Here is a 16,671-nt window from a genome sequence, read left to right as displayed (position 1 = left end):
CGCCCCCAACCCTCTGGGCCTCCAGCCTTCGGGTGCTGCGCGCGCACACTGCTCTCCTAGCCCGCCTCCCGCCCAGGCCGCATCCCGAGAACTACGGAAGTGGGAGATGCCTGCAGTTGGCTGGCATGACACTGCCTTCCCCGCAAAGGAGGCTGTTACAGGATCAACTCCCAGCCTCAGTTTTCCCATCTGCAGATAAACAAGCGCAAGGTACGGACACCTTTGGGGTGTCCGATAAACACTTAGAATAAGGCGATTGTGTGTAACTACTCATTTTCGTCGTCCCCTGCCCCCAACAAATGCTCCTTTCCAGTATCCTGCCGGTTCCTCTAGGCAGCCCTGCCCCCTGGGCCCTCCACTCAGCCCACTGCGTGTGTGACAACTTCCCAGCTTGCCCTTACTGTGTGTGTGGTTCAACTTTCAGGCCCAACCCCCAGGTTCTCATATTTTAGATGTCCTCAAAGACATCCACCTTGGAAATGCCTCCTCTTCCTCCCTCCAGCTCCCATTGTCTGTGCTGTTGCCATCAAAGCTCCTCGTCCCTCCCCTTGTGCCATGTCTCAACTTTATTTTGTTCCTGTTTCCAGTGCCTAAAATTGGGCATTTTAAGCTCTCCATCAGCACTAGGTGCATCTCTAGAAGGGCCAGCACAGTACTGGCCCATGAGAGGCCTTGGCAAATACTTGTTGACTGGACAAAAGTCCCAGCCCTTAATCAGCTTAAATCCTATTTGTCCTTCCAAAGCCAGGAGTAGTCAGAAACTCAGGAGGCTGAGACAGGATTGAAAATTTGAAGCCAGCCTCAGCAACTTAGGGAGAACCAGTCTTAAAAATAAAAAAGCTGGAGATGTAACTCAGTGGTAAAGCACCCTTGCACTCAATCCCCAGTACCAACTGAAAAAAGAAAAAAAAAAAAAAAAATGGTTCCAATCTATTTTGGGAGGTGACTCTCAGGTTGTCAGGTACCTGGCCTGGACCCCTCAGCAGCCAGCCCCTATCTCCCTGTACTGGGATGATCTGTCACCTCCACCAAACCAGCAGCCTGAGGAGGCTGCTGGTCCTGTCAACTGAATTAGATTCAGAGGCTGGTGTTAATGAAGACCCTGAAAGCTCACCCCCTTCTCCACTTACACTTAAAAGTCTGGCTTGTACTCTTATTTTCTTGTTTTTGCTTTGTTTTTAGTTTTTATTAAATAAAAGGAGCAGAGGAAGAGGGGCACCTGTGGTCTCCCAGGCTGTGAAGGACAGTTATGGGCCCCCCCTCCCCCCTCTGTTCAAGGTGCATTGAGCAGTAGGCTTGAGGTGTAAGCTGGGCGGGAAGGGCAGTTGGGAACAGTCAGAGGTCGGGACCTGTGAACCATCACCCTTCCTGGAAGACTCAATGGGAAGGGAGGGAGCCTCCTGGACTTCAGGCCACAGATGAAACTATAGGGCTGCCCAGGGCCCCTTTCCAACCCAGGAGGAAGAAGAGTGACAGTGTCCATCTGTTGGAGGGTGGTCAGGCAAGGCTGTGGACCGGAGTAACTGGCCCCTTACTCATGGACGTCCCAGATTTCAGATAGCAAAGGTGGCAACTTCTTGTCCTGGAGTCGCAGGGCGAAGACCTGCTCCGAGTGGACGGAGCTCAGCGTGCGTAGGCTCACAAGCTTCATCAGCATGCGTGGGAAGCGAAGCTGGTCCTGCAGGCCAACAGGAGGGAGGTGGCTGCTAGCGGGGCTCTGGCCTGCAAGGAGGGCTTCCCTTCCCCAATTAGCCAGGAGAGCCAGGGTGGGGAGCAGCCAGGCATAGCACAGGCCCCACCCAGGGCTGGGGAGGCTGTCCTTCATGAAAGGATAGGAGCCTGAGGACAGCTCTGATGAGCAGACAGTGGCTGGAGCTCAAAACATCACAGTGGGGCCGGTAGAGCCTGAGCTCAGATGAGGAAGTGAGACCTAAGGCCCGGAATGACCCTCTGTGGTCCCAGACTTCCTCCCAACCCAGCACTAAGTCTGCTCTGCAGAGCAGAAGCCACAGGCTCTAGGGGGCTCCGGCCCTAGTACCTGTGGCCTCTTGATGCGAGTGTAGGAGAGCAGAGCCTCCACATAGGGCTGCTGCAGGGCCTCCACACGGCTTGGCTCCTGCACGTTGGGGCGGTCAGCAGAGAAGATGTTAATGGCAATGAGTAGTGCATACTCGGCATCATCCAGGCCCAGGCGCCGCATGGCCCGTGAGAACTCGAAGATGGGGTTGATGAACTCCACCTGCAAGCCTGCGGGAAGAGAGCCACCTGATCGGCTCTCCTGGCCTAAAACCAGACTCCACACCCTGGTCCCGATGGCAAGCCAGTGCGTGAGGGAAACAGCAATGATTACAGTGTCCTGTCATTTCTGCACCTGCCTGGCACACAGTAGGTCTGCCACCCTGCCTGTGATGGAACAGGCAATGAGCACCACCACTTGTGATTTCCCACATCCTGCCACCACCCGTCTGCACAGCTCCTTCCTGATTTCACAGGCTCTGTCCTCGCCCGCACAGAGCAGGGGAGAGGGTTTAACCTAGGTGGTGCTGAGCCAGTCCCTGTGTGGTTCCACTGCTCTGAGGTCAATTCCAAACTCATCTGAGACTGACATGTTCATTTATTCATCGAACATCATTGAGCATCTTTGGTGTGCCAGGCCTGGGGGTAGAGCAGTTCATAAGACAAAGTCCCAACTCCTGCAGGACTCTGGGGTTGAAGGAACAGATGACAAATACATCAGTAAATACCCAGTTTATCAGATGGTGATGCGCTTCTGGAATAATGCACAGAAGAGTAATCGAGACAGCTGAATATCTGTTCACATTTTCCATGTGGTGGGCAGGGAAGGCCCCAGTGCAGAACACTTGAGCAATGACCAAGGAGGCGAGGGAGCAAGTCACAAGACTATGTGAGTGCTCTGGGCAAGTCCTGGGCGAACCTGAACAAGTGGGTCACCCTGGGTCCAGGTGAGAGAACAAGTGGAAAGGCCCTGAGGCTGGAGCATGTTGGATAGGTTCAAATAAGAATGAGAAGGTCAGGAATCAAGGGGGAGAGGGCAACACCAAGGGCAGCAAGGAAGAAACCAGGTCTTGAAGGGCCTTGTGGGCCACAGTGAGGAGTTTGGCTTTTCTCCCAGGAAGACAGAAGCCATGAAAGTTTCTGAGCAGAGGAGATAGGAGTTGACTTGGGTGTTGACAGAATCCTTTGAACTGCTGAAGAACAGACACATTGGGAGGGTGGAGGCAGGGAGCCAGTGAGGGGCCCTTGAAGTGTTCCAGGGAGCCATGACTGAAGCCTGCACTGGGCAGCAGCAGAGGAGACAGGAAGTGGTGGGACTCCTGACCTCCTCTCTAGCCTCACCTCCTGTGTCACAACAGCTGGAACTCCTTGTAGTTCCTTAAAACCATTCAGCTCTCTCCACCTCAGGGAGATCCCCCTACAGCAAACATCTTCTTCCAAGTTCTGCCCTGCTAAGTTCACACTTAAGGGTTACTGGGACTACCTTGGATGGTGAGAGGGCTAGGGATTGAAGGAAGAAGACAGGGCTAGAAGTGGATACTGCGAGTGCCCCAGGAAGACATGATGAACTTACAGAGGGCCCAGAGGATGACAAGTGAGGCCTCTGCACGTGACAGCAGCTGGCAGTGCCTCTCCCACCCCCCTCTACCCAGACAGTGCCTCTCACTCCCCAGGTCTCAACTCCAGTGCAATTCATCCAGGAGCCCTCTGCCTAGGTCACGTGCCCAGGTAAATGCTCTTGGAGCACAGGATGTCAGGCTGCCCTATACACCAGGGGAAGCTTTGCATTTTGTGAAGGGCTGGATCTAGCAGCCTGCCTCTTCCTGATCCCCACCAAGATGCCCTGTGTGATGGCAGAGACTCCTGCACACAGCCAGAGCTCACTAAACACACTCTCATCTTGCTCTCACGTTGGCTCCATCCTCAGCCCACTTTGGAGGCTCAAAAAGGAATGAGATGGATGATGTCCCCTAGCCAGTGGGTGCCAACCTCCCCCCACCCCTGGCCCCCTTGGCAACCTGCACGGTGGAAGTCGTCCTTGCTGTAGGTGAAGTCCTTCAGGAAGGTGATGCACTCGGTCTCATGGTTGTAGCGCCTGGCCGTCTCTAACAGCATGATCTGAGGGCAGTAGGGGGAGGGCCTCAAGGGGGGCCCCACGACCCTTCAGCTGCTGTCCCTCCCTCCCAGCCTGAATGGGAGTCTGATCTGGTGAGGATCATCCTCCTTGGCCACGCCAGCACGCAGTCAGCAGGTCAGACCCTCTGAACTCTTTCCCTCCAGGCTTCACTTTGGCCTGTGCTACCCTCTACTCTAGGGCACTCTGCCCAGGGGTTATGAGGGACACCGGCAGGGAGTTTTGACTGTTTTGTTCATTCCCATATGCCAGTACTTAGGATGGAGCTTCACATACTACAGACTCATTTCTTATTCACTATGATTTGAATCCAATGTCAACTCCTCTGAAAAGCCTTCCAGGTGTATATCCTCTAAAGCTGCCTCTCCAGCACAGCCCTTGATCACTGACTACCTTGGCTCCTTCTCCTCTCTCTCCTTGGCTCATGGGAGGCTCTGGCTATCTCATTTAAGTTTCAGACATCCCTCTGTAGAACGCTATCCCCACAAGGGAAAGGACTAGTCTTGTTCTTTGCTCTGCCCCCAGCATCTGTTCTGGAGCTACCTCTGAGGTTCCTGTGGGCAGGTGCTGTGGTGGTTACCTCAATGGTGGATGCCTTCAGGAGGGCAATCTGGTCCTCACGGCCCAGCTGTAGGAAGCCAGGCACCTGCTTGGCAAAGTCCACAATCTCTTGCACTGAGATGATGGCCAATTCCGTGAAGTGGGCAAAGCGCTGCTGGCGGGCATCTCGGGACTGGGGGTCTGCACCCAGGGGCCAGGGCTGGGATACAGGACAGCAGGGTCACTCCAGGAATCCTGTACTGTGGGGGACACTCCCCTCAAGGTTCCTACCCTCTGAAGCCTCATATCCCCCACATCCTGGGCCCCAGCCCTGCTGGCTCTTCCCACTGGGCCCATCACTGCTCGAGGCTGTGGAAAGGGCAGTACCGTGACTTTGGGCTGGTCAGAGAAGGAGCGTTTGTTGCACTGCAGCTGGGCCGCCACCAGTTGCTGGATCATTAGTTCCTGAGCCGCTGTTAACTGGACACCCTCGCCTTCCCCTGAGCTCTGGCCACCTGCCTCAGACCCTCCAGGAGATGCCCCGGGCCCAGAGGCTGAGCTGCTGCCGGCACCTGGCTCCACAGGTGACTGCTGCTGCTGCTGCTGCTGCTGCTGTTTCTGAATTTTCTTCTTCCGGATCTGTTCCTCAGAAAGGACACCTGTGGGGGATACGGGCCTCAGCAGAGGCTCCAGGCCTGGGTAGGGGCAGGCTGGCGCCATCCTTCCCCAGCACTCACACTGCTCCCGCATCCCTGCCTCCTTGCACTTGCGCAGCCGGCACTGCTGGCACTTGCGCCGCATGAAGGCATCCATCTGGCAGGTTCCACCACCCCGGCAGGCATAGCGCCCAGCCCCACCGTGGACCACACTGCGCCGGAAGAAGCCCTTGCAGCCTTCACAACTGAGCACATTGTAGTGGAAGCCAGAGGCCTTGTCCCCGCACACTCGGCAAAGTTCATGGCCCAGCATTTTCGGAGCTGGGCCCTTCTTCCGCTTGCGTTCTGGCTCCTCCTCTGGCTCTAGGATGACTGGGATGGGCAGATAAAGGCCATGAGAGAGAGCCACAAAGAGAAACAGCTGCCAGAGGGTCAGGCACATGAGAGATCCCAAGGCGAGGAAGCAGAGGACGAAGGGTGAGAGGAGATGTGCACACTCAGGGGACTGCAATGCAGAGGGAAAGATGTCCAAGTCAGTGGACCCCCAAGAATGAATCAAAGTAGGAGGCATTAAGGAGAAATGGAAGGAAAAAGAAAAATAAACAGGGCCTCCCATTTTCCCATCCTTGTTTCTCCCTTTCTAGATGCCTCCCTCAGCCCCCACACCAAATTCCAGACCCCTGTCCCTGTCTCACCTTCTATGAAGGCAGAGTTGGCCCCATCAGTGCCTAGAACTTCAGGGTCCAGGCCCTCCGGCCACAGCTCAGGACCCTCCTCCTTTATAGTGGGTGGAGAAGAGGAGGTACTGGGCTGAGGAGGGCCATTTCCTGGGAAAGGGAGGAAAGAGACGGAGGGACAGTGAGCTTCTATTGCCAATGTATGATGGAGAGTGAATGGGAAAGTCTCACTCACCAGGCACGGGGCTGTCCAGGGAACTTGTGGTGGGGGAGGACATGGTGGGGTCACGGAGCAGCCTACAGAATACAGAGAATTGAGAGCTTTTTGAGGCTAGGGATGGGCAGGTCAGACCAGTTGCAGGTCCTAATGGGGTTGCTCCTCCCTTTAATCTCCTCATTTTTCAACTACTACACAGAGACTCCACTCTCAGCCCTAGCCCCCCTAGAGACCCTCACTACTTTTTCGGGTGCTGGGGATGGAACCCAGAGACACACACACGTTAGGCAAGGGTTTTATCACTGACTTACATTCTCAGTCCTTTTTATTTTTTTCACTTTGGGACACAGTCTCATAAGTTACCTGTGCTGGCCTTGAATTTGCCAGCCTCCAGTTTCAGTCTCCATAGTTGCTAGGATTACTAATTTGTGCCACCACACAGGGCTCTCCTCAGGCATGTAAACAATACCCGCCCAGTTCTGCTCCCCGCCAGCCTTCACCTTCAAGTCCCGCCCCTTCTCCAGGTCCCACCCACCAGTTCCCTCCAAGAAACAATCCTTTGGTAGTGCTCGGTCTACAGGTCCTCCCTCCACCCAGTTTCACACCGGTTACTTTGAGGAGGCTCTACCACACTCCTGCCGAGAGAGCCCCCGCACCGCCGCATCCCATCTCCTGTTATGGCCCGCCCCGTCTTTTCCTCCTAGGTTCCACCCACCCCTCCCTGGACCGACCCTCACTCCTCCCATCAGGAGCCACCTCAACATTTTGCCCCGCCCCATCTGTGTCCCGGCCTTAGAACTCCGCCCCCAAGCTTCAGATCCCGCCCCCTCACCTTGCCCCAGGTCCCGCCCCTCTCCGAGCACCAGGGGGAGGCGGGGCTCATGGCTGCGCACAGGGGTCTTGTGGGCGGTCTTTCGCGGGGTCTCCTACTCGGGTTGTCCTGGAAACAGCTAGGGGAGGCGCAAGCTACAGAAGAGAGGGACGCAAAGGAGAGCGCGAAGTTGAGTAAAGCGGCGCGGACCACCCGGGAGCCTCTGGCCGGGCTCCTCCCGCGCCTCCCCACTCTCGGGAACACTTGCCTCCGTCCCCTTGCTCTGCTTCTCTTTCTCCTTCTCCTCCTTAGCCCCTGACAGGCAGCCGCTACTGGGTCCCCTCAAAAGTAACTTCAGGGGCTTGGGGGTGTAGCTCAGAGGCAGAGCACTTGCCTAGCATGCGCGAAGCCCTGGATTCGATCCCCGACACCTCAAGGAAAAAAGGAGGAAAAGTAACTTCGCCACTTCTTCCGGCAACCCCGCCAAGCGTCATTTCCGGAAAGGGGCGGGGAGCGAAAGGTGACGCACTTCCGTTCCTCTTAGGAACAGCCCGGAATCCACTGCGGCTCACGGAAGTCATATACTCATCGGAAGTGTGCTCCACCGGGTAGCTCCACTGGGGTCCAGCAGAAGTGTTCCGGAAACTCAGTTTAATGTTGAGCAAAAGGGGCGTAGGTGACCCCAAATCTTCCGGGCCCACGCTTTGTGGCCTTGTTTCACCCATGTGCTTCCCGAGCCGGTGCACAAAGACTTAAAAGACTTAAATCTTCCTAGCAGTGACTGCTTCTCGCACGTGATTTATTTGAAGAATGTTTGCCCTTTTTTGCTTGTTACGTGTTTTCTGATATTGTACGTGTAATGTATAAAGCCTGCATTTTTCCCCTTACAGTAGGTGTGGTGTATGTTCGTTTTAAATAAATTAAATCACAAACATGGACCAGGAACAAATATATAAAAAATATATAATAGTGCTGGATATGAAATCCAGGCTTCTTTCACGCTGTTCAAGGGCTCTACCACTGAGCTTGCACCTGGAAGCATATCTTAAAAACAATTTGGTGATTGGGAGCTTTAAAAATAAGAAACTTAGTCTCCCCCTACCCAAAATGGTAAAAATAATAGCTTTTCAAGAAAATTCAGACTACTTGAACAGATAGGAGATGAAATTGCTCCAAAGATTTTTCCTCACTGATAATGTTTTTTAATCAAGCATATATATATATATATATATAAAAGCATATATATACATATATACTTTTAATTTTTAAAAATTTTTTGTGGTGTTGGGATTGAACTCACCAGGCCTCACTCATGCTAGGCAAGGTCTCTACCACTCTGCTGCACTCCACCGTGCATGTGTTTTTTTTTTTTTTTTTTTTTTTTTTGGTTTTGTTTTGTTAGGAAAACCAATAGTGATGCATGCTTTTCTATAACTTGCTTTGTTCACTTCAGACTGGCTTTTGTGGCTATGGAAATTTCTGTCCAAGGATATCATAAATAAAATGAGTAGTTAATGTGGGCGTTCATATCTGGCAGAACCCAGTGTCTCTGTCCCTTCCTTGCTCTGCCTTGGTTAAGCCAAGTTACTTAACCTCCCTGCACCTCAGTTTTCCTTGCCTGTAAATGTGAGAGAGAACCGACCTGATTCTATTGTCCTTGTAATTACTTGACGTAAAAGGGATGAAGAGACTTAGGCTCGAATAAGTCTGACGTGTTAAAGCTTTGTTTATTCCCATGGGTGTTAAAGTTCTTTCTAACTTACCACTCTCAAAAAAGTGGGAGGGCTGGGGAGATAGCTCAGCTGGTAGAGTGCTTGCCTCGCAAGCACAGGGCCCTGAGTTTGATCCCCAGTACCAAGGGGAAAAAAAAAAAAAAAAGTGGAAAAGGCTCACAGGGACCTAAGATGAATCACTGTACCACACTTTTGGGGTGAGTCACATCAGGCTCAGTATCCATTGACCTAATTGTAAGATGGGGGATATTGTATCTTGTGAAGGGTAGGAGGGCTCAAGAAGCCCTGTGTCTAGCATATGTAAACACCTGGTCAGTAGCAGTTTTGCCTGAATCTAGTTGTGGATCAGTGTTCTCATTTGTAACTAATTCAGTCCCCCCCCCCCCTTTTTTGTGGTAAAGCTTTTTTTTGTGGTAACTTATACTCTATAATTCACCCACTTAAAGTAAAATTAATTTTTTTAGTATATTCACAGGGTTATGCAACCATTACCATGGACAAATTTATTTTTTTAAATTTTTTGTCTTTGGCTGGTTGGCTGATTATATTGTCTTCTGGCCCTGTGGTGGTTTTGTTGCCTCTTCCATTATTCTGCAAACACACAGTAGGCCTGCAGGCCTCAGAGCTCCCTGTGAACCACTGCATCAGGCTGGTTCTTCTTTAGCTATCATTATCTTTTATTTAAACAGCAACAGTAGCTATCAATCTTGTTACATAATATACCAGTATCTTAGAGTGTTCAACCAATGCAGAATCTACTATTGACAGAAATAGTCACTAATAGCATTGCAGAAATTTTGTAACGTTTCAACAAGCTAACTCTTTGGCTCTTTATTTAGAACTTCAGAGCTGGAAGGGACTTGAAAAATATCTTAATTTGACCTCCTTATTTTATTTATGCTTACAGTGCTGGGGATCAAACTAAGGGCCTCATACATGGGAGGCAAGTTCCACTAGTGATCTTCAAAAATGATTTAGAACACCTTTTGTCACCCTCACAAAGACACCCCATATGCATTAGCAGTTACCTACAATTTTCCCATTAACCAACCTTCCATCTCTGGCATTTTCACGTTCTGGGCATTTCCTGTAAACAGACTCTAGACTCTGTAGTTCTTTGTGATAGTGTCTCTCACTTAGGTTTCCAAGGTTCATCTTTGTTGTAGCATGTATCAGTGTTCCATTTCTATTTATTCCTGAGTGATATTCTATTGTACGGATGTACCACAGTTTGTTTATCCATTGGTTAGTGGATTAATATTTGGGTTGTTTCTGCTCTTGGCGATAATGCCACTACAAATATTCATGTACAAATTTTTGTGTAGGCAAGTTTTCACTTCCCTTGGGTTTATACTTTGATGTGAGATTGCTGGGTTATTGGTACTCTATGTTTAACCTTTTGAGGAACTACCAGCAGTGCATGCACCATTTTACCATTTGAGAGCTTACATTCCTCCTCTTTTTTTTTTTTTTTTTTTTTTTTTAAATGGGCTCTTGTTGCTATGTTCCCCAGTCTGGCCTGAAACTCCTAGACTCTAGTGATCCTCCTGCCCCAGCCTCCCAGTTAGCTGTGACTACAGGTGCTGAACAGCATTCCTGGCTCCCATTTTCTCCACATCCCTTCCCTCCCCCCCATACTGGGGCTTGAACCTTGAACCGTGGGGAGCTTAACCACTGAGCTACATCCCCACCCTTTTTTATTTTTTATTTTGAGACAGGGTATCACTAAATGGCCCAGGCTGACCTCAAATTTGTAAATCTGTAAATTCGTGATCCTCTTGCCTCAGCTTCTGGAGTAGTTGGGATTACTGGTCTGGGCCAGCACATCCAGCTGGCTACCTTTTTTGTGTAAAGATTAAGGCAGAAAGAATTTCATTATCATGCTCATTAAACTAGCCTGTTTGGGAAATTTGACTGTCTCTTTAATGAGGTTTTCTGAGGACAGTTTAGTTTCATCTTGGTGACAACTTTGGCATGAGTGACTCCATTTTGATTTTTAGTCTAGTCTGTTGGAAATTTACAAGAATGACCCCCTGAGGCGGGGGTCGTAGCTCAGTGGTGGAGCACTTGTCTTAGCACTGGGTTCAATCCTCAGCACCACATAAAAATAAATAAATAAAATAAAGGTACTGTGTCCATCTAGAACTAACAACAACAACAACTATATATATATATATATATATATATATATATATATATATATATATATATGAAAGACCTCCTGTAATTTTTATTTAACCTGTGTAATTCTGTGGTCATGTTGGCACAGAGATGAGCAGGAATTGGAGAAGGGGGAGGCAAGAGGGAGTATCTGTCAAAAGGCCCCTGCCCTGCAGTTGACCCGGGAGACTCTACAGCCATCATACCACCATGTAAGGACATACATTCCTCCCTCCCCTTGAGCCGCTGGGGCTATGGAAGAAATCCATCTTAGGAAGGTAAGCCAACTACTCAGCACCGAATGTCACCACTATTCTCCCCAGCATTCCACCAAAGGAGGCCATCCCTCTTCTCTGTAGATTTATGGGCATGCATCACATTCCCAAGGTCACACAAGCATCTGCAAGTAGCTCTGAGGGTTAGTGGACTATTACTTGAATTTCTGCCAGTGGCGTTAGGCCAGAGAGGGCAAAGTGACCCAAGTGCACAGGCACATGCCCTCAATTTTCACATAGTGCAGGTCCCAAATAGGGAGGCTACCTGTCCCTCTGAGGTTTTGCACCACTGCAAATTCCCAACCCCTAACCTAAGGAAAGCCCCAAACCTCATCATTTTGGCACATTTGGGTCCCTAACCCCTCTGAGTTGTATCGCATTTCCTCGCATCTCACCTCTCCCTGACTGATTAATTGCTATCTCTGCCTTCTTGTGCTGCTCCTTTTGCTTTCCGTTAGTTGCCTAATCTTAGGCATTAAACCCAAGGATCAAGGATCACCCTGTAGTCCACTCAAACTCTGGTACCGGTTACTATTCTGAAATGGTACTCTGAGATAATGTAATCCACCTAGGTGTGAAACAACAAAAGAATATTTTATTTCACTAACTGTAAAACAAAAGCTGAATAGGTGAGAACTTCATTTGTAATGAAAAGATAAATCCTCCGATATAGGTAACAAGATAATTTGGCAGCCAGATCCTTCCTGGAGATGCAGAATCACTGGAAATTTAACAACTGCATTGCAGTCTCCTCAGGTGTGCTGTGTCATCAGCTCAAATGCCTCAGGCAGTGTTGCCCTAGGTGACATTATATTTTTTCCAAAATTGCAGCCAAATCTTAAAAAAATTATCAACAACACAAATTATAATTATATATATGAAAATTTCTGAGATGTCCTCAATTTAACTACAAGGAACAGAGGATAGTGGTGGTGGGAGAGAGATAAGGAATATTAACCAGCTGCTGGCAAAATCAACCAAAGACAGGTTGACATTTCTGAACTTATGTTGAAACGTTGACTTAAATCCCTTCACAGGGGCTGAGGTGTGGAGCACTTGCCTAGCATGCACAAGGCCCTGGGCTCCATCCCCAGCAAGGCAAACAAACAAAAAAGAGATCAAAGAGGCAACAGCGGTTCTGGTCAAATGTCCTTCCGGACCAGGACCAGACGTGGCCTAAGTCGGCTGAGCACTTATCAAAGAAGTCCCTTACCGTTGGACTACATTTCCCAGCGGCCCACGCAGCTAGGCATGGTCACGTGGTAGATGTCAGCCAATGGGACTGTGGCAAAAAGTAATCGGGGGCAAGAGAAAAGAGGTGTCTGCACTGATTCCTAAGTGTGCCTAGGTTCAGTTTGGCGCGGTTGTAATCCCCGCTACTCGGGAGTCTGAGGCAGGAGAGTGGTAAATTCAAGGCCAGCCTGGACAATTTAGCGAGACTCGGTCTCGAATTAAAATAAAAAGGGCTAGGGGTGGTAGAGCTCTTGCCTGGTGTAGAGGCCTTGGGTTCCATCCCCAGTCCCTGAAAAAAAAGAGAAAAAATCGGTTCAAATCCCCACTGGGGATTACACAGACATTTAAAGTAATGTTTGATGCTTAATATTTGACTCACATTGCTCAGAAAAGATTGCACTGGGGCTAGCTGGACCAGGAGTATCTTTGAAATGTGGACGATAATCCCTCTGACAAAATTAGACAAAAAATATTGGATTGAAAAAAACTAATGCTTTCCCGAATCATATCCTGGAAGGGTTGTTGTGTTCAGTGATTTTGGAGACCCAAGAAAGTCAGGTACTCTCGCTTGAGAGCCTCCTGATCTGATGGTGGAGGCCGACGTGGGCACTAGATGCTAAGGGACCAGAAGGTAATGTGGATCCCTTTTGCGGCGCTGTGTTCAGAAGGGCAATTTCTTCCGTACAGCGAGGGCAGGGACAGTCAGGAAGGAAGCATTTATTCTGCTTTTACCATCAGTGGAGAAAGTGAGCGAGGCGGCATTCCAGGCCGTGGGAACCAAAGGATCAATGCAGGGGATCTGGAAAGAGCCCGCTGTGTATTTCAGTTAGATTTAAAAAAAAAAAAAAAAAAAAAAAAAAAAAAAAAAAAAAAATATATATATATATATATATATATATATCGTAGGCTGGGGAGATAGCTCAGTTGGTAGATTGCTTGCCTCGCAAGCACAGTGTCCTGGGTTTAGTCCCCAGCACCGCAAAAAAATAAAAAATAAATAAAATAAAAATAAAAAATTGCAGTGGGGCTGGCCTGGGGAGGAGATAGGGAGGGTCACCTGCGAAAATAAGTCCACACTACCACCATGTGGCCATTTGGGGATTTGCAGGCAAGGCTTCTCAAATTACAAAGTTGTAACTGGGATGCTGCAGACAGCGTAGTGGAGGTGGTAGGGGGTGAACTAAGGAGCCCTAGATGGAGAGTTCGGGTTACTGAAACAAAGAGAGGTGGGATGGTGAGGGTTATCACGGAGGCCCTGCCTGTCTGTTTACTGTGTCAGAGAAATCTCCCAGCGCGAGGCCATTTTAGTTTTATTTTGAGCTAGGATCTTGCTAAGTTGCTGAGGGTTAGGGTTAGGGTTAGGCTTTGAACTCAAGATCTTCCTGCCTCAGCCTCCTGAGCATCAGCATCACCACATGGGTTGTTTTTCTCCATTTCGCTCCCCTCCTTTCATGTCTTCTCCTCCTTCCTTACCAGCAGAGCTTGTATGATCAAGCACCATCATCACGTCTTGCACACTCTAAACTTGACTCCCCCAGTCACACTTGCCTAGCGAAAGCCCCACTCCAGCACAGCCAGCTGAGCACAGTGGGCACATTCAGACACATAACTGCAGATGGCAAGTGGACACTCAGAACAAGGCTGCACAGTCCCCTTCTCCATTGCCTAAGAAACCAGGTTCTCACTTTCTCTCTCAACCTCCAACATCCCCCCTTCTCCTCCTTCTTTTCATTCTCACTTCTTCTTTTGCTGAAAAAAAAAAAAAAAAAAAAGAAGAAGAAGAAGCAATCAGGAAAAAAAACAATCCCCGATCACTACTGGCTCATGTGCAAAATACGCTTACATGCCCGCCCCTCCCGTGATCATGATGGACTGTCTGTGAGAGGCCACCCCCCGACATAAGCTCTGAGCCCTTCTTTTTTCCCTATGCAAAGTCTCCCCTCCATTTTTCCTTCTCTGAGTCATTACTTGTGCAACCCATGAGATTTTGTTCCTTTAGAATTCCCTGTCACTGAATGCTACACTTCCCAATGGTGCTGAGAGTGATTCCAGAGACCTGGAGGTCCTGGGTCCCCCTCTGCCTAGGTACACCCCTTATGTAACTCTTGAAGATTCCTTTTCTCCAGGGTCCACCTCTGGGACTTTCCTGCTATAGCATCTCAAAGGGAACCAAAGTTCAAGAGTTGAGTCCTGGGCTGGGGAAGCAGCTCAGTGGAGTGTGCTCGAGCCTTGAATTCAACTTCCAGGAAGAGAAGGGGGAAGAAGAGGAAGAGGAGGAAGAGAAAGAGAAGGAAGAAGAGAAGAAAAAGGAGGAGGAGGAAGAGGAGAAGGAGACAAACTTCTGAGGGGCACCACCTTCTGCCTCAGAGGGAGGTGAAGGGTGGCATCATCCAGCAGACCCAGACAAGAACACGATTAAGCATACCGAGTGTTCTTTATTTAATTTATTTGACACCCTTTATTGGTTGCAATGGGAAGTGGGATAAAGGAGGGAATACACAGCTCCCATCCTGAGGCAGCACTGCAGACTCAGTCGCTGTCCCCGAGCTGACCGTCTTTTAATATTCACTATTCTGATGAGCGTGTACTGATATCACATTTCCTTTCCTTTCTTTCTTTCTCTCCTTCTCCTCTTGCTCCTCTCCCTGTGCTTGGAATTGAGCCCAGGACCTCACACATGCTAGGCCAGCATTCATTCTGCTACTGAGCTACAGCTCTGCATTGTAGTTTTAGTATGCACATCCTTGATGAGATATGACCATAAGTGTTCAATATTGACTTAACCCAAATCATTACATAATCACACAAAGCCAGGTGTTAAAAGGGCGAGTAGAGGGAGGGAAGAGTTGATTCCTTGTTTTTCACAGTGGGAAGGCAAAGAATAATGTCTAAAATGGGCAAATCAAGACACAGTATAAGCCAGGTTTAGTGGCACAAGTCTGTAACCCCAGTGGCTGGGGAGACTGAGGCAGGAGGATCTTGAGTTCAAAGCCAGTATCAGCAAAAGCAAGGCACTAAGCAACTCAGTGAGACCCTGTCTCTAAATAAAATACAAAAAAGAGCTGTGGGTGTGGCTCAGTGATTGAGTGCCCCTCAGTTCAATCCCTGGTACCCTCCCCGCTAAAAAAAAAAAAAAAAAAAAAAAAAAAAAAAAAAACTGAAAAAAATTTTTATGCTCAGCCGATAGCAGGTAGCACTGTGAGGATGTGGGCAGGTGCTGTTGTTATGGCCCTAGGCCCTGTGGTGGGGCCTGCCACCATTAGACGAGCTCGGGGAGCAATCTAGCAATAGTTGTCAAAATGTAGACCTCACATGTGGTCTTTGCTTGAATGATTCTGGTTCTAGAGACAGATGTGTGGACATTATGGAACAGATGCACAGAAAATATAGCTAATGTTGTTTATAACTGAAAAAGGAAGAGCAATATGTAGGTTGGTTATACAATTACCATTATTTTGATACTCTGGAATATAAGGTACCTATTTAAAAGGTTTGCCCAAGTGCTTCCAACAAAGGGTACTGATATCTGGAATTTATTTTGGAATCAAGAAAATGAGCCCGGCATGGTGCTGCATGCCTGTAATCCCAGTCATTTTGGAGGCTGAGACAGGAGGATTACAAGTTTGAGTCCAACCTTAGCAACTTAGGGAGACCCTGTCTCAAAATAAAAAAAAATAAAGAAGACTGGGGATGTAACTCAGTGGTAAAGTGCCCCTGGATTCAACCCTCAGTGCCCAAAATAAGATTCAAGAATTTTATCATAGGCAAATTGTATCTTTTTCTTTCTTTTCTTGTTTGTACTGATACTGGTAATTGAGTCCAGGGGTGCTTTACACTGAATCACATGCCACATCCCCATTTTCTTTTCTTTCCTTTTCTTTTTGAGACAGGACCTCACTAAGGTGCTAAGGTTGGTGTACACCGTTTAATTCTCCTGCCTCGATTTCCAGAGTCACTGGGATCACAGGTGTGCACCACTTCATGATATCTAATTTTTAAAAGTTCAAGTTACACAATTAAGTGGGAAAAAATAAGATGCAGAACGACTAGCAAAATCTGTTTTTGTTTACTTAAAAAATGTGCCTGCTGATTTTGACAGGCAAATTTAATCTAATGAGCCAGAAATCTCTAATTTTTTTTTTTCACGAATACCTGTAATTCCAGCAACTCTGGAGGTTGAGGCAAGAAGATCACAAGTTGGACACCAGCCTCAACAACT

General features: G+C 48.8%; 1 protein-coding gene across 1 annotated transcript; it reads right to left on the bottom strand.

The window, feature by feature from the left end:
* Positions 1 to 1,171: 1,171 nt before the first annotated feature.
* Positions 1,172 to 7,556, bottom strand: NR1H2 (nuclear receptor subfamily 1 group H member 2). Its single transcript, XM_079119562.1, has 9 exons — positions 7,073 to 7,556; positions 6,259 to 6,320; positions 6,042 to 6,173; positions 5,428 to 5,718; positions 5,078 to 5,349; positions 4,731 to 4,910; positions 4,035 to 4,134; positions 2,039 to 2,247; positions 1,172 to 1,678 (listed from the first exon to the last, which is right to left on the bottom strand). Exons 2-9 carry the CDS (start codon positions 6,299 to 6,301, stop codon positions 1,532 to 1,534), a joined length of 1,374 nt encoding a protein of 457 aa, XP_078975688.1. The 5' UTR covers positions 6,302 to 6,320; positions 7,073 to 7,556; the 3' UTR covers positions 1,172 to 1,531.
* Positions 7,557 to 16,671: the final 9,115 nt, after the last annotated feature.

Source organism: Sciurus vulgaris (genome assembly GCF_902686455.1).
Source record: "Sciurus vulgaris genome assembly, chromosome: 17".
NCBI lineage: Eukaryota > Metazoa > Chordata > Mammalia > Rodentia > Sciuridae > Sciurus > Sciurus vulgaris.
This window is presented reverse-complemented; position numbering and strand designations above follow the sequence as displayed.